At 37.2% G+C, this 24,522-nt stretch overlaps 1 protein-coding gene across 2 annotated transcripts in view; it reads right to left on the bottom strand.

Annotated features, from left to right (window-relative positions):
• Nucleotides 1–711: 711 nt before the first annotated feature.
• The window catches only part of ESRRG (estrogen related receptor gamma), a 222,775-nt gene continuing 198,964 nt past the window's right edge, over nt 712–24,522 (bottom strand). For both annotated transcript variants that reach the window (XM_058533697.1, XM_058533698.1), the window contains 2 exons: nt 17,023–17,292; nt 712–4,686 (listed from right to left, as the gene is read on the bottom strand). In XM_058533697.1, coding sequence (XP_058389680.1) covers nt 4,442–4,686; nt 17,023–17,292 — 515 coding nt within the window. In that variant the 3' untranslated portion in view covers nt 712–4,441. The remainder of the gene's footprint in view (nt 4,687–17,022; nt 17,293–24,522) is intronic.

The following is a 24,522-nucleotide window of genomic DNA, read 5'->3' as shown; positions in this document are numbered from 1 at the left end:
TCGGTTTAGTGATCTTTGTGTCATCAGCTTATTTCTCTAGAGAACCAGACACCTCTGAAAGGTGAGAAATACGGTGGGCAAACACTTTCAAGATATGCAGAGAAGCCAAGAAAGCACATATTAGCACCTCGGTGATGGCTCCAGGAGGGTCCAGTGGACGTGCAGCATGACCCGGAGCAGCCAGGGCCGTAACCTCTCCGAGCGAAATAGGCAAGGGGAAGCCACTTGCTGTCAGCAGCGCTGTTTAACCCTCTTGAATTTGAAGACAACCCCCCTGCTCAGGCTCACCGATCTATAAGCACTGCTGTTGACTTCCCATTCAGGAAATCTGGTCAGCAACTCCACTGCTGCTCCAGCAAGCCCGCAGCTCGCACATGATTTAATTGTGGATGGAGGGAAATAATAGGTTTCTCTAGCAGGTTTTAATATGATCTTAAAATAGGGGGAAAGTTTCCTGTTATGACATTGACATAGAGGCGATGATTTTGAGTAATGCAAGATGATGTGGAGATGCCTTAAGATTAAATAAGAGCTATATAAAGGCTTGTCAGAATGAATTCTAATGCGCCATGAGACACTTTGCATACTCTTAAATATGCAAAATGTCTCTTGGCACCCTAGAATTCATTCTGACAAGCCTTTATATAGCTCTTATTTAAACTCCGACTTTATTTTTAGGGAACAGGTACTCAGAGATACTGTTTGAATGGAAGCAACAAAGGGCAGTGTTTATTGATTTGGTTCTCTAGTGGGGGCGAAAAACACAATACAAAAGAGCAATCAAAAGTGGAAGCTTGTTTAATATTGCTCTACCATCATCCTGAAAGGCATAATAATTTGAGTTACACATCTGAACTGATTGGAGTTACAGAATCATATCTCCTTTTTGCATTTAACAATATATACAATATAAAATAAATACATTTACACAAATGGATATTTGCTGGAGCACACAGTATGGTACACATCACAAAAATATACAATTGATTGCTTTACAGATGTGAAGTCCATCTACAGCTATAGACATGGTTTTATTATTATTATTATTCTTTTTACTACTGGCTATAATGCAACTCCTGGATTATTATAAGCAGTTTAAATTTTTTGTCCTTTTACGATCTTTGCACATAAGACTGCCATAAAATGTTTTCCTAGGCAGGTAAACAGAGACGCTTAAATAATTAAAATACAATCACCAACACCCATTTTCTCTTCTATAAGAAAAATAGCAGTTTTAAATTTTTTATATCTTTTATGTTATCATTTAAATGCAAAATAGTGGAATAAATACAACAATCTGATCTGATTGAAACACAAGTGTAACTACAGGGAGTTACACAATCATATTGCTTTAAATAAGAAAAACCTAAAAGAAGCAAAAGAAAAATTAAAATCATATGGCTAAAACATACACCTTTATAACTTTCCGAAACTTCACATTAAGTAAATGGTCTTGCTTGAAACTTGAAGAAACTGACCTCCACTGAGGTTTAAATTGCGCATTTACCCTAAAGCCCGTGCAGTTCTTTTAGACCTACATTTTCACTAGTATTTCCTATTTGTGAGATACTTGTTCTTTGTAATGCCGAGAGTCACTTAAACCGAAAACTAAAAATTGTACTTCGTTCTTCTCGCATATCTCCATCTCATGTTTTCAGTTGGCTGGCTCTTACTTCTGAAGCCCAAGTACTTGAATGTGATACAGTGAAAACAATGTATATAGTGTCTATATTTTATTTATAGATAGTGTGGCTGAATAGTAGCAACTTAAACCCTGCACAAACTTTCTGGAAAATAATCTTTTTAAACACTTACATATATAAATAATCTTAGAGAATCAGCACCTTTTTTTCCCAGGAGTTGTATTTTCTGTTGTTATTTTTAAAGGGATGTGCCAATTTCTGAACTCCTATCACAGCTATGAATTTCAAGTTATTGACCATCTGAATGAATAGCTAATGATGATTTATCTAGAATCACACTACAGTCACGTCTCTACTGAGAAACCACAATCTACGATACAGTCCCATATAGCTAATGATAGATACACAGTATTTCTAGCACTAGGTTGATGAAGTATCAACCCAAGGTATTTTCTTTAAAGCACACAAAGTAGCAATAGTTTGTGTCCGCACCAAAAAGTTTTGCAACAACACAGAGCGAGTTAATAACAACATCTGAGAGATGAGTGAGTGAAAGCCTTATATACAGCATTTAAAAATTAGACTTATCTATATTCTTGAAATATTCAAAGTTTTATTTCTAAGCTATACATTGGTATTCTATAATAAACCATTAGAGAAATTATTCCTCGTTTTGAAAATATTATTATGATTTTGATGTGTATCTGTTCGTAATGAATACTTGTTTGGAGTTTCAATCTCTTAATTATTATTAGGAAGAACCTTATTACTGATAAGGAATAGAATATACTACTGTAGTCTCCTGAGGAATTGTACATCCAATATTGTCTCTAATTCTACCCTGTGTCTAAAAGCACACACCACAAGAATCCAAACACCACAAGAAGAACAAGACAACAGTCTTTGAATGCAACATAAAATTCAGAAAACCACAGCAAACATGAAACATTGAAAAGCTGAACTACATTTCTTTTGTTTGTTAGGATTACAATTTTAATTACATCTGTGTACATAGAATAAGACTGTTCACATAGTACAGGGAGCAGCTACTAACACTGGTCCATTGGTATAGCATTTGATGGAGGTTACTGTTTATTGGCTATTCAGCGACTGTAGATTTCGGGGGCATCTAATTGATTTCTTCATTAGATTACACCTCTTAACAGTCTGGAACCTGACTGACTTTCTTGCTGTGACAATACTGGTTGAAAAGCACATATATTGGCTTAGCTCTTGGTAAAAACTGCAGATTAATTTAAACAAACATTCCTAAATGAACAAACTCATATAGATTAGGTTTTAGAATTTGGCCAGGCGTCTGCTGTCTTTGATGATTTTTTTTTTTTTTTTCAAATTCTGGCATTTGCCTTATTGCCTCTTAAATGAATACTGGCTCACAGCTCCTTCTGGGACAAGCTCTGTAACTTTGCAAACAGGCAGTATCTCATTCCTAACCACGGTGGCAGCTAGAAATCATATGGCGACTGTACCTCCCAGGAAAAGAGATGCACTCCTGATAATTCTATGGATCTGTATTCCATGTGCGGAACTTATAAACGTGACTACTCAGAGTCACTGTGGGTGTAATCTAATCCTTTGTGTCAGTGAACATTTAGGTAAACTGGAGCTCATGTTAAGAAATTGATGTTTGGGACCAGACTGGCACACAACATAAATTGCATCCGTGATAATATGCACCTTCCCTTCAACTATTGCTTGAGTAAGTTAAATTCCCATATTAATAAATGGCTGAAAAGTGGTAAAGCTGGTACAAAAAAATCTCCATTTGTAAGAAGAAACAAAACATTTTTAAAAATCTTCCTTCAGGATTCATTTGTCCTTCATTTATTGTTCATAATTGTTCAAAGCCAGCACAAAATTGCAGTATTCTTATTTCTCTTTAGTATTGCATGAATGAATAAAGCTTAAACTATTCCCTGAAAAAGTTACATAGTAGCTAAACTAACAAATACCTGGAAGACTTGAAAAAACAATTAAGGAATCAAATGGCTGTAACTGATCTAGATGGAAAAGCAATGACAAGCAGCCGATGCAACGTTGCTTAAGTTGTCTAATTAGAGGCTGCTCCCATGAAATCTAATACTGCACTCAGTCGATTCGTTATGTTGCACTGTATTTCTAGGTACGTCGGTTCTCTCTCTTTGATTCCTTAGTCATTGGGGACGTTATGGTTCACAATAAGTTCACTGGTATCCATATTATGGATCTCCATCCTTTGGCAGGGCTGGCTTCCATTTCTCTTCAATTAGAGACCTCTTTTAGAAGTTCAGCAGCAGAAGGAAGGAAGGAAGGCAGGAAGGAGTAGGAGAAAAGAAAGAAAAGGAAAGGAAGAGAAGTTTTCTTACAACTAGAGCTATTTAACATTTAGAAGAAAAGGGGAGGATGTGCAAAGAGGGAGGAGCATAGAGAAGAAAGGAGGCGAAAAGGAAAGGAGGGAAGGAGGAAGGAAAGAAGGCAGGAAGGTAGGAAGGAAATGAGGGAGAGAGGGAACCAGTAATAGGGAAGCCAAGAAATGAGGGAGAGAAGGAATAAAGGAGGAAAAAAAAAAAATAAAGAGGAAAAGAAAAGGAGAAAAGAAGATGAGATAAGGTAGAAAGAAACTCATCAGGAAGATGTGAGGAATCTGAAAGCTGCTTCATAGTCTTGCTGCTAAATTATCAGTGCAGTCTTTGTTGATTTTTGATGTTCTTAACTAACCTCTAAGTTTCTTCGACATCAATCTTGGGTTTATTTTCCCTTTTTCAGCGTGCAGGTAGGAAGGCCCAGGAAGCTTTTAGTCAGACCTTCGCCTCCAGCATTTCCAAAAAAAGTTTGTGCATGGGGACTTTGCCTTCTAGTTTGATGTTGTAGAAATGCTGCACCGCCTTTGTAGACGTCTGCCTCAGGAGGGGCAGCGTCATCAGCATCTTGCCAGCCCGACGAGGGTCTTCCATGTGCTGGCCAGCCTCATAATCCTGCAGGGCCTCATGTAAAACATCCTGAAGCTTCTGAACGGCTTCAACATCTTCTATGTGCATGGAGTCTGTACAACAAAGCAAACAATATCAACAAGAAGATTAATAATAATACACCTATGCAGAATAGAGCTAAGAAAGTTACACATTATTCTTGAACATCTCTAAGCTGTGATTTGCTCAGAGAATATCACACTTCCAAAATCTGGATTTTTTTCCCTAAATTTCACTACTGTAGATAATTTCCAATAATGATTTAGAACATGGGAATTACTATAGAAGATCCGTTATTTAAAACGTGTGAGTTTCTTCTTCCTAAGCAAGAGAAGACTTTCTTTTAACAGATTACATTCTTGGCTATTTTATTCATTATCTCATTTATGTAGTCATTCCTTCATTCAACAATTATGGAAGGCCATCTATTAAAAGTATTAGTCAAAATGCTGTGGGGGTAAAAGTTCTCTGAAATTCTGATCTTGCCCTCATAAAGCCCATATTTCACAAAAGGAAAGAAAAAGGTTGATGATTAAGATTTTAAGAATTACATGTAAATACACTGAAGCTAACACTATATTGGTTGTAGATTGTACAGAAATCACAATAAATTGCTTATTCTTTTAGGATTTTTAGTGCACTGTTAACAGTTCATTAAAAGATCCTTATAGAGTCTGCTTCTGTACTGGAAAACAAAGGAAGTCTTTAAATTAATGAGTTCTGAAATATTTTCACATTTGTGAAGGTGAACTTTGCCCTTAAGTGACTAATTTAAAAATCTAATTCAATCAAGCAAGGAAAGGGTTAACAGGGTTGCCACAATCATTCTTGCAAGAAATGTGAGATGTGGGGGGAAAAATAAGTTACAGCTCGAGCTCGGAAACAGACACTTAATTATATACAAGTTTGAATCATTTAGCACGTTTTATTGATTCTGATGACAGTTTATCTGTTAATTACACATAATGGAGTCTTTGGGGGATTCTTCATGTTTAATAATTCTAGTTCTCTGAGAATGCAGAGCTCTAAGATATGTGTAGTTAGCCTAATCTTTCACATAATTCACATATCAGATCACATGCACAAAAAAGAGGGAGGAAATGCAATTTAAAATCAAGTGGCTAAACATATGATAACAAAGATTTGGCAAAGTAATTAAAAGATTGATGGCTATAAGCAGGAATGTGTTTTTAAAACTTCCTTATATTTTGTTTATTGTTTTTTCTTTTACATTGTCCTTTTGAATCATTTCACCACATCATTGGTGAATTGACCACGATTTGCCTTAGGTGGTTAATGACATATTTCTTTAAGAAGAGTTTTAAATAATCTGGAATATAAGTGGCTTATAAGTATTGACTGCTAGGACTTGAATCCTGCCTGATGGAGCCAAAAGAAGGAATTCTTCCAGGCTGGAAATGTTGATAGCTGTGCCCTGGAGTGGAACTCAAGACATTCCCCCACATATATCCTGGCCTTTCCCTATGAATTGTTTCTACCGAGGCTTCTCTCTAACCTGGTTTCTGGATGGATGGCAATCGTATCCTCTTCCTATGTGTCTCCTCTTAGAAACCAGCATACATAATTTCTGAAGCTGGCTAAAGAGTTGGTAACGTTAGTGACAGAAAAATAGTCATGGAGATGGAGACAACACGCTTGGATATTTTTTATTTCTACCTTTACACTTAAGTGCTGTCTGAAGGGAAAATGGTGAGCATGGTATACTAAATAAACCATTTATTAAATACCTGTTTCGGGTGAGGTCTCTGATAATCACTTTATGAACATTGCCTCATTTCATCTCCAAAAGCCCTGCAAGTTAGGGGGCACTGGTACTAAGTACCAGAGTTTGGCTTAAATTCAAAGATTCTTTGATTCAGGTTTCTTTGAATCGAATTACGCTGCTAGAATTTATAGCACTGGACACGGCATTTCCTTTTTTGTTTGTGTGAGGAAGATTGGTCCTGAGCTAACATCTGTGCCCATCTTCCTCTATTTTGTATGTGGGACGCTGCCGCAGCATGGCTTGATAAGTGGTGCGTAGGTCTGCACCCGGGATCCCAACCTGTGATCCCCGGGCCACCGAAGTGGAGCACGAGAACTTAACCACTATGCCACCATGCCGGCCCCAACATTTCCTCTTTTTAAAAAAATGAGTTGAAATTATCGGCTGAGCTCATCTCATTCAACTTTCCGTCTTCATCAACAACATTTCTAATGAAGACATTTCCAGTTGTATGTAGAACATTCTATTTTACAAAGGGCAGAACTAACTACTAGAAATGTCTCTTTCCTCTTTTCCCAAATCTGTCTCCAACTTCCATCCTCTGGTCCTGGTTCTAACTACTGGAACAATACAGGATAAACGTCCTTCTTCTCCATGGCAGATCTTTAAACGCCTGAAATCAGTGGTACAGTCACCTCAGCCCCCACCTCAAGTCTTGCCTTCCCCACTACTGCTGCCCGGCAGGAGATATATTACAGGATGTCACAGGAAATGAGGCAAGAACAAATAGCAGAGAGATACGCTCACAAACAGCAATTAAGACTTCAAACTATTCTTTAAAGGCTGTGATTTAGCTTGAGAGATTTAAAAATGATTTAATCAAATCACCATGATAATTTAACTTCCCATTTACAGAAAAGATTCTAACTCAGTTTAGCTTTACCCATTCTCGGATCTGCTAACACTTGAAATGCAAACTCACTAAATCTGAACTATTTAATTAGACCGTGATTCAGCTGGCAGACTGCTGAAGAAAATATTAATCTCCATTAGGGATCCTAGTTCAAGTTCTGGCTCTGTGGCTTTAATCTCTGTTTTGTTCTTTGGCTAAATTTATACATTTATGTCTGATTCAACAGAACCGGCCTTAATTTAGGTAATTATTTAGCTTTGGTTGTGGTGCTGGTTTCTTTTTAACTTTATGTTTTAGAGGAAATAGTCCCAGTATTTGTGCTAATGGGAACCAGTTAAACTTAATAATGGAAATCATAGGTTTATGAATTAATTAGACAGGGCGAGGCTATACATTAAAAAGGCCAGGTGAGTTGTTAAAAAAACTAGGATGCTGGAGCCCAAGCCCAGACCTATTAAATCAGAAAATTGGAGCTGGGTCCAGGACATCAGTATTTTTAAAAATCTATGTGATTCTATGGCCAGATTGGGCCAGCAGGGTTGAGAACTACAGAACCAAACAATAAGAGAAACAGATGCTATTCTAAAAGTATCAAGATTTCAAAAGATAACCAGAGTTCAAATGGTACATGTATTGTCACCCATATATTAAGTTTCAACACTCAATAATAAAATAGAATCCTTTCATTAAATTCCAATATTTTACTCTGTGAAGTGGGATCCTAAAGCAGTGTGTCTAGTTCAGATCATTTACCTTGGAAAGACAGCTAAATATCTTTACACCTAAGCTGCAAAATTCAGTGAGACTTAGAGCCATTGCAAAAGAAGATTTTATTTGTATATCTTACCTGGGATAAAATACTGCCCTTCTCTATGATAAAAATATTAATTATTGTGGGCATGGGCATAGCTACTCTAGAAAGCCCAACTATTTGGGAACTATCTTCAGGACTAGAAGCTCATTCTTGGCAATATTTTCTCAGTGGTGCCAAGTCTGATTTTGAGGGTGGAATTGAATAATAGAAACAGACAAAGTATATTCAGAGTCAAGTCTAGTACATAATATAAACCAAGACAGAGTAAGCTTTTCTGGGGAACATAGGTGTTGATTTTCCTTAGTGTTCGTAAACTACCTACGTGAAGAGGGGTAGTTAAGATTTCAGCCAACGTGACTTTCTCCAATCACTAAAGGAAGGAAACATAGTTATGATGGAAAAGACAGAGAAGAGAGCAAGGTCTATTTTCTAAAAGATAATTTGCATCTCAAAAGTTTTATATGCAATATATGAGGAGGCTAACAGAGTGATCCTCTCGGTTGCAATCGGCGTGGGTGCTGAGGAACACTGGTTGACTGCCATGCAAACTGGCTCTTGATTAACACAGAGAATTGATCCTCAATTTTTTAAAAAAGGTTCCTATCATAAAGTTTTTATTAAAAATAGGTAGACTGGATTCTAGAAAGAAGGCAGTGGTGGCAGCAAGATTTTTTAATCTTTCCAAATCTGCACATGATAAAACATAACAACTAGATGGCAAAGCCAAAAATCCATACACAACACTCACAACAAGAGTAAGTGGCAAATGTGTCCAAGATACACAACACACACTCACACAGAAAATCAGGATTAGTGTACGTGTGTCTGTGTTCCTAGCTCTGTCCACGGAAGGGGTCTAGGAAGAATGGCCAACCCAGAAGCGCAGTAATGAGTAATGAGCAAACTAGCACCCAGAGTAGAGTTGGATTCCAGGCCCTGGCCAGGACATATTTTTTTCTTTTTTTTTGAGGGGAAGATCATCCCTGAGCTAACACCTGTTGCCAATTCTCCTCTTTTTGCTGAGGAAGATTGGCCCTGGGCTAACATCCTTGCCCATATTCCTCTACTTTATATGGGATGCTGCCACAGCATGGCTTGACAAGAGGTGCATCGGCGCGTGCCCGGGATCCGAACCTGCGAACCCTGGGCCGCCCAAGCGGAGCACACAAACTTAACCGCTTGCGCCACCGGAGCAGCCCCAGGAAATATTTAAGATAAGTATGAAACTTCTTGTCATACTAGATAGGAAGGACACTATCTACAACTACTAAATCATTCAAAAAGATTCCAGAAGCCAACCTGAAGAGGTTCCCACTGACCCAAAATGGGACAATTTGAGCTTCCAAAAGGATTACTACTGCAATTGATTGAAATCCACTGAATAGGTTTAAATATATGTGTTTATAATGACATTAAAAAAAGGTACCAATTCTTTATCTTGAAAACTGGTCAATAAAGAGAAAAGATCAAGTATATATCCTACCTTTCCTATACTAACTGCACACTGGTAAACAAATAAGAGAAGAGAGAAAGCATCACTTTATATAAGTACCCCAACTACTGAATGAAAAAAGAAACAATAAAATTACAATGATCATTTTGCAACTCTCAGTGATTAATGGATTCAGGTAATGAGCATCAACAGCTGCTATCACCACAAAAAGAGAGACAACCAGACATTATGTGCCTCCCAATGAACAATGCACCACTTACAGGTGCCACAGGGATCCAACCTGAGCCTGATTAAGTCTCTGGATCCAGTTGTCAATTTGTACAAAGCACAAAGGGCAGAGAAAAACGATGAACTGCACCTAGGGTGTGCAATCTGCAAAGGCCAGACTGTGGGAGACTCAGCAAAGCAAATGTCCTGGCTTCTTCAACAGGTAAATTGTAAGCAAATTACAATGAAAGAAGAACTTTTAGATTAAAGGAGACTTAAAATCTGTAGGAAAAAATATTTTTTTTAATGGGCAAGCCTAAACTATTGTGTCCGAGGATACACGTTTAGTAATAAAACCATCATGAAACATAAAGAAGCGATGACTGTGAGTCAGGACCAGATGTTGGTTACTTTTGTGGGAAGGGAGGGGATTGAGACTGGGACAAGACACACAGAGGGGTTTCCGGGATATCTTACAAAATTTTATTTCTTGACCTTGCTTATATATTCATTGTGGTAGGTTACACAAAATGAGCCTTCAATAAAATCAAAAGTGTCCTTATAAGAAGGAGGCAAAGGAAGAAGAAGGCAATGTCACCACTGAAGCAAAATGCTACTGTGCTGGCTTTGAAGATGGAGGAAGGTGCCATGAGCCAAGGAATGCTGTTCTAGAAGGTGGAAAAGACAAGGACCCAGATTCTCCTCCAGAGCCTTGAGAGGGAGTGTGGTCCTGTTGACACCTTGTCTTTAACCTAGTGAAACTGATTATGGACTTCTGACCTCCAGAACTGTAAGAGAATAAATATGTGTTGTTTAAGGCTACCATGTTGTGGTAAACTGTCAGAGCAGCCATAGGAAGCTCATCTACTCATGAAGCTACACATTTGTTTTTTCTGGTTTTGTAAACTCTTGTGTTTTATTTTACGTTCAAATGGTGAAAGAGATAAAGACGGGACGTAAGAAACTTCTGATGGACTGGTGCCTTCTAGAAAGTGGTGAGTCAAGGGGAACTATCAAGACTGTAGAAACATTTGGCAGAAATACCAAGGAAGCTATTCACATATCAAGTAGGGAGTTGAATCGAAAACCTTTTAGATCTTTTCTAACCCAGAAAAGTTATAATTCTAATATTGGAAATAGTACTAATAATTCTGATTTTGTGCTTAACCATGTTGAGAAGAATAGAACTTCTGTTTCCCAGCTTTCCATTAAGACACACTTATTTTGGGGGGAAAGCTGTTTTCTTCATTTCTTGCCCTGGTTGTCAAGACAGTCTTCTACATCTACACTAGCCATATAAATCACTCTTATACCATATTTATATGAAATGTTGAACCACAGAAATGTTGAACCACCTGTGGTCCACAGTTTCTTTACTCCAGGCTTCCCGCACAATCCCAAATTATCATTATCATTGTTATGTTTCCCTTGGATAATGGGATTTCCCTGCTAGGTCTTTTCTATTTCCTTACAATTCCAAGGCCTTTCCTTTCCCTCCAGTATCTTACAATTTTCTAGGAGCTTTCTAACTCCTCTGACTAGAAGTGATAAAGACAACTATACCAATAAGTGAATGTTGATACCAACTTGGGTGGTAAATATTTCACCTTCCACAACATCAAAAATGATCTGCACCATGCTAATGACCTTTTGTAACAGACTGCTCATTGTCTTAAGACTTGTAAATGAAAACAGATGTCATGTTACTCCCTGGAAGTAAAGCAACAGCAAAGTATTTTATGTGCCTATTAGCACAGATATACTTGTAGCAAATATTTCCTATACTATGTCAAGGCATAATGATCATGGAGCATGATAAGAAACATTTAAGAACCAGCCTTTATTTTTTACATAAAAATTTGAAATATCATAATATGTAGGAAATTTAAGGGTTATATTAAATAAAAAAATCCCAAATATATCATGTTAAATAAAATTAAAGTAATCGAAACAGTGATGGTATATTTGAGCAAAACCCAAAGAAAAGTAGACTAGGGAATGGAAAGTCATAATTTTGATTTCTGATTTACCTGATAGTATTAATTACGGTTTGGTCTGGGTAAAAGTTAAGAATAAATATCTACCTGCCATAAAAGACCTACCCATATTTATTTCTTATAAGATGCTATAATCTGGTAAACATCTTGTCTCCAGTTCTTTTTGTCACTTTCCTGGGTGGCTTTATAGTACTAGAACTCCAAGAAGACAGCAAGATAAAGGAAGTGGGCACAAAATACTAAACTAAATTAAGAATACTAATTTAAGTTGGCAGATGTGAAGTTGCAATGGCTAAAGTCTTCTGCATTGACTCTTTTAAAGACATGGTATATACTGATTTGTGGAATAGAGATAGCTTATTGATAGCAAGGGACAGAGGGTCCAACCCTCTGCCTCTCAGTAGCCACACATCTTTATCAGTTCACTTCAGTTACCTGTAAAATGGTATTGGACATGTCTACTTCATAGGCATGTTGTGGAAATCAAATGAGATTCCCAAGCAGAGGCTAAAAAGAAAAAGAAATGTCTACAAAAAGAATCTAAAAAAGGATATTCTCTTGACCAACAGCTAAAACTATCTCCAGAATATCAAATCAGCAAATTTAGTCAAAATTCCAGTAAAATTGTGTGAGGGCCCAGTAGATACTAAAGAACTAAAGAGGTTTTCCACTTTTACTAGTTGTTCAGATCCATGAAGATGTTAATATTTCTACATTGCAAATTCAGCACAAATACACACACACCACACACAAAATATATGACCAAACTCATCATCCTCACTTGAAAGTAACCGAAAAAAATTTTAAGCCACTTAGGAGATATTAGACATTGTTTAATGTCTAATTCACCTGCCTTGTTTTACAGACGTGAAAACCAGTCCATGGCTAAGCCATGCATTCTCACAGGAGGTGAAATTTGGAACTGGAGAGTAGAAAAAGAAAATCTCTCTTTTTAAGTAAAATGTATATTATATACAGTACATAAACAGATACGTAGTATATTTGTGATATTAATATTTCATTGGGGATTTATTAGGAAAAATATATGTAAAAAGACTATCCTAAAGGAGTGATAATGAGAAAAGATTGAGAAACACTAGTCTAAACTTTATGAGGGTCCAATATTCTAATGAAATATGGTGCCCATTCCAGTCTATCCCTTGAAATTACACTATAACTCTGCACACGGACTACTTGTCTCTAAGAACAAAATACTGTGATGAGGTGGTTATAATCACTCATGATTTAAAATTGATGACCAAAATATTTCTTGCAGCTTTCTATCAATGGACGCTATTATTCCAGAAGTACTGTATAGATGTAAAAAGAAAACTTGACTTTTAGCAAGCAGTCTGTTTACTCTTGAACGGGTTGGGCTCACAGGGCTCCAGGCTAGGGGTAGGGCCGGGGTCACAGCAGTTGGGATGTGAGAGACACCTACAGAGCTTGAGGGTCTTGTGACGTGAGCAGATTAAAGTAATTCTTAATCATAAACACCTTGAATCTTCCACTATATAAAAATGAGTATACGACCTTGGGATGAGTGATAATAGTTTAGTTTCAAACAAATTCTTAGACATAGAATAAATAGAATCAATTGAGAGAATAGAATCACAATGATATAATCTTACCCAAAATGCTTGTGGTAATATATCACTATATTTTCCAATAAAGACACAAAATTAATCATAGAATCATAGAATTTCCAAAATGGAAAGAATTCTAGGGATCAGTCTAACCTCTCGGTGTACACATGGGAAAACTGGGGCCTAACAATTACAACATTAAAATTGTAACCTAGATTTTCCTTTTTATTTATTTATTTTTATTTATTTTTTTGCTTGAGGAAGAGTAGCCCTGAGCTAACATCTGTGCCCATCTTCTTCTATTTTGTGTGTGGGACGCCGCCACAGCATGGCTTGATGAGTGGTGTAGGTCCATGCCCAGGATCTGAACCTGTGAACCAGGGCCACCAAAGCAGAACATGCTGAACTTAACCACTATGCTACTGGGCTGACCCCTAGATTTTTCTTTTTAAATTCAATCCCACAGGGATGTATCAGGGATGCAATAATTGCTCAAGAGGTTGTTGGCACTCAAAAATAAGAAAATACATAGTTTAAGTGAGCCTGTGAGTTTCTTCCCTTCAAAAATAATTGCAACAATTATTTAGGGTTTCAAATATTTGAATGTGAAAATTACAGTATTAATTCATGATATATTGGGTTTTTTTTAGCCATATACCTGAAGATAGGGAATACACTTCCAATGGTGTTCTGGTGTTGTAAGTATTCCTGAATTCACATATGACAGAAACATAGCTACAAAAAATACGACAGCCATTATCAGGAAGCCAATTCCCTGTTTCCCAAGCATAAGCACAGTGTTTATAATTATTGAACAAAGACAGATGTTTAAAATAAGCTGAAATTTAGATTAATGAGACAATGGTTGTTAGCACCTACAGCCACACAGGGAATGCTAAGATACCTATAAATAACAATAAAATTTTTTTTTTTTTGCATAAAAAGTCACTTATGTTAACTTGAAATTTGTAAACACTAAAAGATAATCTTTTAAGGTGTTTATGAAAAGTATTAAAATATTTTCTTATTGATGTGTTTATGAGCAGTTTAAGAATCATTGGATCTAAGCAAGGTCGAATCTACAACTTTATTGCTGTCCTTCAATTAATGGTCAAAAAAATGGAATAAAATAGCATCATTACCGACAGCATCAAAGAAAATGACTTTCAGAGTGCTTCAACCCAAGCTAAAATGGTGGGGCTTACAGGTTGACTGGGTAAGAGAAAGGCCATATTTATACAACACAGGAGAGGTGGCACAATTTAAAAATTAAAATAGTCCTTACAGTACTTAATCATTTCTTCTTTATCATGGATTCTGATTCAATTAATTTTTCTTGGTATTGAGCAGCTAAAAGAATGTTAAAATAACTTGCAAGAAAATTTTGTGCCATGGAGAAATTTTCTGAGAAAAAGTAATGCTAATCAGTACTATGATAAGGAAAAAAGAAAGTTAGCTAGCATTTCTGGCTTTAAACAAGAAAAATAAACTAACTAGTTCTTTAAATACTTTCTAATCACCAGTCACTGCTCTAAAGTAGGTCACTTCCTCCTGCTAATAGCAGAGTATGTGGGATTCAAATATTTATATATCAAAATATTAATGATTATACTTCTAAACAACAGAGACAGAAATGCTGCTACTAATTAATTCAGGTACTCTGCATTATAACCCATAGCCATAAAGTATAACCCATAGCATCTAAAATTATAAAATTTTGGCTATTTTAATGATGAAGTTTTAGCATTGCTCAACATTCATGATTCATTAATAATTTAAAAAAGCAATTTGAAACATAAAAGATATAAAACATGCTTGCGGTATTTTAAAAATAATTAACCGAGTAAATGTTTTAAATTAGAATAACTATACAATTACCAAATAAAAATTTCTTTCCCAAACTATTGGTGCAAAATCTTTCATCTAATTAGGAGAGATGCTTAAATGTGAAGTCCATACAAACTAACAAATTCTCAAGAAATTTCTATCCCATCTCCCACTTTGGTCTTCTAGAGAGCAGGACAAGGGGTTCTTGAGGGTTTGTAACAACAATGCCATTTGTCATAAAGAATCATATTTTACAGTTTCACAGGGGAGTTAGGAGAAGGGAAGTAAATGGTGCGATAAGGCAGAGGGCTACGTTTGCAATTAAAAGTGTGAAATGCTCAACTCCATTATGAAGACAAATAGGAAAGTACAACTTCATTGTTGAAAACAATTTCCCTCCTATCAGTCCAAAGATTCATGCATCAATATTGTAGATGAACTGTTAATTACAAAATCAATTAAAAATTATTTCTAAAAACGGTCACGCGTCCCTGGCTCTCATGGGGGCAATTTGGGCAGAAGGTCTCATCTCAGTAGGACCTCGCCAAATCACCAAGTCGTCATCCACAAGTAAGCAAAAGCAATCTGGTTTTTCATTTTTCAGCGTGGCTGAGCCCAGCCTGAGATTGATCGTCACATATGGCCCCAGAAAACAAACTGTCAATACCTTGAATGCTGCAGAATTTGAACAAATAGCCGTCCGCCCATTCAAGCCACTCATTGCATCCCATTTAACAGATTTTATTGACAGTTTCCTTCTTGTAATTAAAGGGAAAACTACTGGCCAGCAACCAAGATAAAGTTCAAAGATAGGGTCAAAACAAAAGTAGATGGAGGGGCACGGTGTGACTGTCAATGGTACACAGCATCAGAGCATGCTATTGACACGCAGGTATCTAATGATCGGCACGTCATTAAGGAGGGATCTATCCTGAACTTTATGCAAATGCTAAAAGAGACTTAAGACCACCAAAAAGCGTTAGGAGAGGCACAAAGGGAAAAACAACAAAGAACCAACGATTTTTACTTATCAGAGGTTGCTCCCTATTTTAGTACATTTCAGTTCAAATGCAAAGACCGTTCATTCCCATAATTCTTAACCCTTACTGCATACGTAGTACCTTTGAGGGAAATAGTCCTTCAGCAGAATTTGACTTCTAGAGAATTCCAGAATGTCAGAAAACAGAGTGTTCTTTGTTAACCAAAATTAAAAACAACACTAAATATACTTTTCCAATTGTAAAATTTGCATTTTTTTTTTTTTTGGTGAGGAAGATTGGCCCTAAGCTAACATCTCTTGCCAATCTTCCTCTTTTTGCTTGAGGAAGATTGGCCCTGAACTAACATCTGTGCCAATCTTCCTCTACTTTGTATATGGGACGCTGCCACAGCATGGCTTGATAAGCAGTGTGTAGGTCGGCGCCTGGGATCCGAACTTTGGGCTGCCAAAGCAGAGTGGGCCTAACTTAACCACTACGACACTAGGCCAGCCCCCAAAATTTGCATTTTTGAGGGGAAAAAACAGTTTGTATGTATCCATAATTCACACATTTTCACTTGTGCATACTGGACAATGGAGGTAATTTTGTCCTGAGTGTGTCTGCTTACACTACTCCCATAAGAGCTTTTGCTTTGCAACCGTCCAAATGAGTAAATGCCTTAGGTGGTAAAAGTTCCACAGCTTCAAATAAGCGAAGAAAATAAAAATAATTCCCTGTAAGGTGATTTTACTTATTTCTAACTTTTCACTAGAAAGCTATAATAACTATAATTTTGCTGACTCATTCAGAATTGACAACTGGGTATAGCAAATCCCTGAAGAAGTTAAGGGAAGGAGTATAACTGACATATTAAAAAATGTAACAACGACCACGTCAATATGCCAACCTGAATTAGCAAGTGCTATTGCTTTGAGGGTGACAAATTCTTCTTTCTCCAGCTTCATGCTCTTGTATTTCTTTACCAGCTGCAGGATAGCGTTATTTAGGTCAAGAAGGCCTGCTAATTTGGACTGGTCTTCATCCATTATATAATCGTCTGCATAGACAAGTTCATCCTCAAATGAAAGAGATCGGTATACGACACCAAGGATCAAAATTTCCATCCAAGCACTCTGCAGAAGGCTCATTTGGTCCGCCAGGGACAGCGTGGAGAAGCCTGCATGGGAAGATGGGCAGATCAAGTTACTTTAAAGCCATAACTTCACAACGCAACGTTAGTTTCATGTGGTAGTCGGCGTCAGCATCAGTGGTCAAAATTACACTTGACTCTGATTAGAGGCTCTTAAATTTTCCCCTGGTCATTTTGCAAATGGCAAAGTAAAAGTCACAAACCAGCTTTCAACTTGTTGGTGTTTTCTCGAAGGTATATAGGCACAGCTGAGGAGAACAGAACAGAAAAGTAGTTTTGTTTCTTTCACTGGAGAAGAAAATACCATGTAATTTTTACATGTACTTGATTTCTGGCATGACCATCTTACAGGAAGTCAGATTTTCAACTACCTCATCTCTAAAAACTACTGTTGATAAACAACATAAAAGAAAAGCCAAAACATAAAGAAAAACAAACAATTCAGGCTACACAGTAGAGTGCGATTTGGAAACATTTTTCTACAATACACACAAACATGGTGAAAGATGAGTATACTTACACCCCAAAGAGGCTTCTTAATTGGATATTTTGTCCCCACTGATATTTAACATGAATTCCTTTTTTAATATGTGATTATTGGCATAAAAAAGAGTGGAAGACCTAGCAGTCTGGCCTCCTCACCAAATAGAATAGCAAGTTCCTTCTTGGTATTAAGATCCAGGTATTTAAGAAGTTAAGTGTGGAGGTGATGGCATTTGATGGACAGGATATGAGCAGAGCCAGATCCTGAATTTAAACATTGGCTCCACTTGGAGCAAGAGAATTTACTTATACTTTAATTTTTGTTTTGGAGAAATATAAAATAACATCCAGCAAAACATTAATTTATAATATGCATTCAATAAGTATAGCTATATTGTGTATTATTTTTATCTGAAGTATCTGGATGATTGCTTCAATTTTTTACTAAAAATCTGGTCTGCGTTCACACGTACATGCTTCAAGTCCCTTCTGAGCTTCAGAAAACTTTTGCAAAAAAAATTAAAGAGAAAATGTGGTTCAACAGGGAAAGATGAGGTCATACAATTAAACATACTTAGGAGTAAATATATGTATTTATATCTCAGAGGGATGAGATCTAGACTCTAAAAGGAAGTCTTAGTGAATATACCTGATGATCAGCCACATACTTTTTCCAAGAGTCCTAAAACAGAAATGTTTCTTACAATTTCACTTTCATTTCCAAGGTTATGCCCAGGAAGCCGAGGGTGACCACCCACTCATGGTTTTTGAGGACGGTGGTACCATGATTTAAGGTACTACCAGCAGTAATTCTATAGAAGGGGGAAATTTTTAATAATGCAACTTACAAAATCTATTTTTAGGGGTGGGCCTGGTGGTGTAGTGGTTAAGTTTGGGCGCTTGGCTTCGGTGGCCCAGGGTTCGTGAGTTCGTGGACCTACGCACCGCTTATCAAGCCATGCTGCGGCAGCGTCTCATACATAAAGTAGCGGAAGATTGGCACAGATGTTAGCTCAGCGACAATCTTCCTCAAGCAAAAAGAAGAGGATTGGCAACAGATGTTAGCTCAGGGCCAGTCTTCCTCACACACAAAAAAATATTTTTACTCCCCTTCTAGATGCTGTTACCCAAATCATAAATATCCACTGCTGCCCAATCTTCTTAGGCTCTTGCTTATGGTCATTGTTGTTGTTATTTCAGTCTGCGCCCAGGATCCGAACCTGCAAACCCGGCCCACTGAAGCAGAGCATGCCAAACTCAACCACTATGCCACGGGGCAGGCCCCTGTTATCTGTATTCATATCAAATTGTCCATACTCCACGTGATATTGGGAACTACAGCACAATAAGAAAAAGGAAAAGATTTCTTGACCTCTTGGTGAAAACTAGTAGTTTGCCATTTGGCAACATTACCTAGAATGTTTAATAAAATCATCAAAAGGGATTAGTCAAGCTTTCCTTAAGGGGGTATTTAGGCATGTGTAAAAAGCATTTCTTTCATTGTTTATCAAATCTGCTTACATATTACTTGACAGATCTTCTTTTGGACTGACTGTGTACATCTTTTTTCCTTTTTTTTGGGTTATTGCCATGTGGGGTTAAATTAATAAATATCCTTTTAGAACTGGAAATATAACCATTGATAGCATTTTAAACAGAGAGTCAAAAGAGAAAAATAATGATCTAATATGAGCGGGTTTGGTTCCATCTGCTTTTGATTCTGAGAAGGTTATACTCACAATGAACAAACAAACAACATTGCTCTTTTTCTATTCTCCCCTCCCAAGAAAAAAAGAAGCCTCGCAAATTCAACTAACTCAAGGAAAGAGACTAAGTAGGAATTTCTTTTGTCAATTACGTAGGTGAAAAAATAAATGACCACCTAGGAAGTCATGAGCAAAAAGGGATGGTATTTTCAATTTGCCATCGTTTTCTTCTTCCTTTTCAAGCTCCCAAGAGCAGTTTTTCTGCAGCAGCAGATGGACAGAGCGCGTAGCGCACAGCACCTTCCTGTGACAGCCCTATTCTCCCTCCCAGACACTGCTGTTAGTAAATAGATTTACACATTCTCCAATCTCCACACATCTTTCTGCCGAATAATTAAAAGCAGGATGATTAGTTTATTGAGTGGAAGGAGGAACTTTTTTATTGAGGTCCATCCACGATTTTATCAGGGCCAGCACTTTTACGGTTGTCAGGAGGATGCAGGCATCCAATTTTTCTTATCTGCCTGATTAATACAAACGCTGTTTCAGGACGCATTAATTAACAGATACAAATCTACGTTCTCATGGAAGGATCAATACGGAGAAGAAAAGAGGCATCAATGTGAATTTAGTGCTGATGATGGAGAAGGCACGCTATCGACATTTACGTGCACGGAAACTTTAAAGTTGCACAGAGTCCCCTTTGTCCCTGTGATTTACAAATTAACAATTTTTCAGCCATAACCATGTTTCACACATTTCTTTGGGGTTTAATTAAGCAAAAAACAATAACATTTCATTTTTTAAGGTGGATCCTGTAATTTATTTCCTCTATATCGATAGCTGTATGTGTGTGTGTATCTCCTTCCTGTAAACCTAACTTTTTCTTTTCACTTCTTAATGAAATAAAAAGAAGGAAAACAGTAAAGAAAAGGGTCTTTTTTTATTTCTTTTTGGTAGGGGAGTATGGGAAGATGGATCTAGCACAAAAGGTTTCACAAGTTTGCTTCCTTGATATCCTCAAGTCCATTTCAGCTGATTAAAGGAGGTATAATTTCACAAAATGATAGGAAAAAAGACAATTCATGCTTTACACAATACAAATAAAAGTCTGGACTTTTGTCTCTTTTTGGTCTAGAAATAGCTGAATCTCAATACTTTAACCCCTTCCTACCACACCTCTGCCATCTGGAAGCAACTAAGAGCTCTACTGCCCAGATGCCTGAGTAGCAAACAGCCTTGTCATGAGAGCTGTGCTCACCTGGTCACTAAGGAGGCTGAATACATAATAGAGATTATATTTTAACTGCACCAAATTCTTCTACCAATCCTTTAGGAGTGCTGGCTATATTTTGCATACATACAGACACATGGATAAAATAATATTTTTATCAGTAGACCTAAGCAAAGAATAAAAACCTAAATGACCAAGATCTAAATGAAAATGTACGTTTTAATAAACTGAGTCTAAGGAATTTGCTAAAAGCACTATTGCTTTATTGGCACACACATACTTGTATCCAAATGATAGTTACTTGTTTCTGCTTTTATCAGGCAGTTAGTGTTACTTTGTAGCTAAGAGGCTGTAAGTTAGAGGTCCTCATCTATAACACTGAGCTATCTTTGGAGAGAAACCTCTTTCCCATGTGAAATAAAATATGCTTTGCAGTTGTGTCGTTTGAACTTTATGTTTTGTACATCCCGGGATCTTAATCTTCGGTGTGTGACAGGTTATAGTTTTAAATGTTCAGCCGTATTACAGCTTTTTAAAATACACTGATACCACAGCACATTTTTTTCCTTCCCCAGCTACAGTCCATTCCGTGCATATCGCTGACAACTCTGATCTCTCTTCATCTCCGTCCTGGAGTCAGTGCTATTTAATGTATCTCGGGCATTTTGCGAGCAGAATGTCTCTCTACCTTGACCCGCAGTTAAATAGCGTGTTTATCTGCAGTACAGTGTGCTCCAAATAAACCAGATGACAGTGGGGAATAACATCATTTGGAAGGATTGAAAAGCATCTCAAGAGGCAGGTACCCCTGCAGTAATAGGCTCGAAGAAAGCATGTTTTGCGCCAACCCTCTTGCCTGCTTCTACTGGAAACTTCGGAGAATGACAGTGGTGCTGTGGGCACTTGTCAAGTACTTTTTTTTTTTTCTGAGCCTGGCAAACTGATGCACTTTGCAGTCAACTTACAAAAAAGGCTAAGCATTTGAAAGTGTGAAGGGCAAAAAATATCTGACGGCTAGTCTTCAAAAATACACTTTCATTTCAGAAAGCATAAATGTTTATTTCCCGAACGGAGTGTTGACAGAAATAGGCTGCAGTGTAGCCATTTGGGTTTAACCCCTGCCAGGCATTTTCTCCTCGGCTGCTTTTTTGAAACCGAGAGCCAGCATTTTAGATCTTCAGGGTGTCTGTTAATATCAGTTAATCATGGTATTGATTTGCCCGCTCCCAGTTTTTGAACTGTAGTTTCTTTGTTCCACTGAAAATGGACACTTTTCAACAAACAGCATATCATGCTAGAATTGTAATTATGCCATAATGATTCACTGAGCTCGCAAACAAAGTTCATTGAGAGAAGCTGACTGAGCAATGTGGCAGAAACTAGATTCTTTCTCTCCCATACGAATAAACCTAACGTTTATAGGAACTAGTGGAGAAAAAAATAACCACAGCATGAAGACTTGATCTTAGCTGCCAAGAGACACACAGATGCATAACTCTTGTTAGAGAGAAACTTACTCCGTATTTTTAAGCCAGTTGCTCTTTTCACATATAAGCAGACATATCATTTGCTCTATGATTCACAAAACACACAGCTCTGGGGCTGTAGTGCGTATATATATATTAATATATATATATGTAATGTACATTAAAATCTTTGTTCTTTGTTTTTTTTTTTTCATAAAGATGGACTTCATGGACTGGAACCCAGCAGGCGTTCGAGTTAAGCAGTGAAAGCTGGAACATCTACTTGGTGCCATCAGAAGCATTTTATTTAAGAATTTTCTTTATAAGGGATGATAATTACTCTCTCTCTATTATATTAGTACTTAAGCATTAGATACAATACCTACAACATTGCCCTTTGCATATTTACTCTTTTAGGCTGACCATAATCCAGATTTCAATAATTTAGATCCAATCACAATTGGTTTGGGTGAAACATAAGAGTAACTGACAAAAATGGGATAGCTCCCTTTCTTGAAAATTTGACCATTTGTTTCAACATTTGTGGATTCCATAAAGAATCTGTTTTTTGTAGTTCTGTTTTTATACTTCAAGTAGTATTCACAAAGATTTTATGGACCCATTATTTTAAAATAGTGGTTTCACAGGACATATGTGAAAATTTGAAAGACAGAACTCAGATTCAAAAATTACTTTATATCGATGTGGCGGAATTGACCACCGTCTATAAAACTTAGCAAATGATCTAGATAGTGGTGATAAGTTAAAAGAGGGAAGAACAGAATTGTAAAGGTAATATCTTCCAGTCCAAGATAGAATTATCCCTGTAAACTGAGATTATGTTGCAACTGGCTATTGACCACTCATGCTGATTACACGAACAGCCAAATGAGTTTACAATTAGCCCACTCATGGGCGCAAAAATCAAAAACATGCCCTCACGGCACTGGTGGAATGTTTTCTTTAGGAATTGTTTCCTGTTTCCCAGTCCACCTTGCTAAAAAAATTAAAAGTATAACAGCAGCCAAGGAAAGATGTTTCTAAGTGACAACACAGCCTCAACATGATAAGATCTTTTTTGTTTGTTTCTGTGAATGGGTGATTAACAACTGCCAACCTGCTTTCAAAAAAAGACTAGATACAGGGCAGAGGAATGCAAAATATGAATGAAGAGAATATCTACATGGAGGGTGCAGCTCCTCTTTGGAAATCCCACTTACCTACCACTTCTGAACGACTACAGAGGATCTGAAATCATTCCCTTAGCTTTCCCCAAACTCCTTCTTACTTGGCCTCAACTTTTCTTCTTCCATCCTTTCATCGAAGCCAAGAAAAAAGAAAAATTGTTGGAGTACAGGGAGGCAAAACTGGGCTGAGTTGCTTTAAAGCAGGGAAACCTAATGGGTTTCTTTTCCTACAACCTTTATTTTGTACTGGTTGAAAACAAGAAAGTTCTGCCTGGAAAGTTCTCCTTTTGGATGTGACTAAAATTCGTCTGACCAAGAAGAAAAAAGGAAGGCAGTGCCATATAATATAGGACTCTAAAAAAACAATCTTATAAAAGGGCATTTTCAGTTTTACTTTGGGATTAGATGGATACTGAGTAGGGAGAAGCACCATTTTGAAGCCACATTTCTTATCTGAAAGACAAAGAACCCGTGTTTGAATCTGACTTGCTCTACCCAATTACTGGTAGGACTGGGTCAAGAAATATCATAGGGTGGTATGGGGCACTGACCAGTAGTAGTCCAAGGAAAATCAGTCCAGCTTGGACATCAGATATGTGGGCACTATCCTCTTCAGGAAATTCCCAAGAAGTCTGCAGCAAATTTGGTCTAATACTTGATTTAAAAATCACACCACCAAAATAAGTGCATACTGACTCTGTCTTGAACTTTGGGGATCTGTAAGGATGACACACATTTCCACAGACTTTTAAAGAATCTAAGGGAAATATTTAATGTCAAATATCCAAAAGCTAAGGGTTTACTGCCATTGAGTGATATATATGAGGGAGGAGTGACTTTGAGGTCTGGAGATCTGGGTTCTAGTTCCACCCACACTACAATCAATGGTGTTAACTTGGCCCCTGTTGTTAGCTGAACTGTATCCTTCCAAAAGATGTTGGAATCCTAACTGCCAGTTCCTGTGGATATGACTTTCTTTGGAAATAGGGTCTTTGTAGACGAACAAGTTAAGATAGGGTCATTAGGGTAGGTCTTAATCTAATATGACTGTAATTTCAAAAAAAGGGAGAAATTTAGACACAGAGATAGAAACAGAGGGAAAATGATGTGAAGATACACAAGGAGGATGCCATCTACAAGGCAAGGGATGCTTGAAACTACCAGAAACCAGGAGAGAAGCA

Source organism: Diceros bicornis, chromosome 38 (genome assembly GCF_020826845.1).
Source record: "Diceros bicornis minor isolate mBicDic1 chromosome 38, mDicBic1.mat.cur, whole genome shotgun sequence".
Lineage (NCBI taxonomy): Eukaryota > Metazoa > Chordata > Mammalia > Perissodactyla > Rhinocerotidae > Diceros > Diceros bicornis.
The sequence above is the reverse complement of the archived record's forward strand: the minus strand, read 5'-3'. Positions and strand labels throughout refer to the sequence as shown.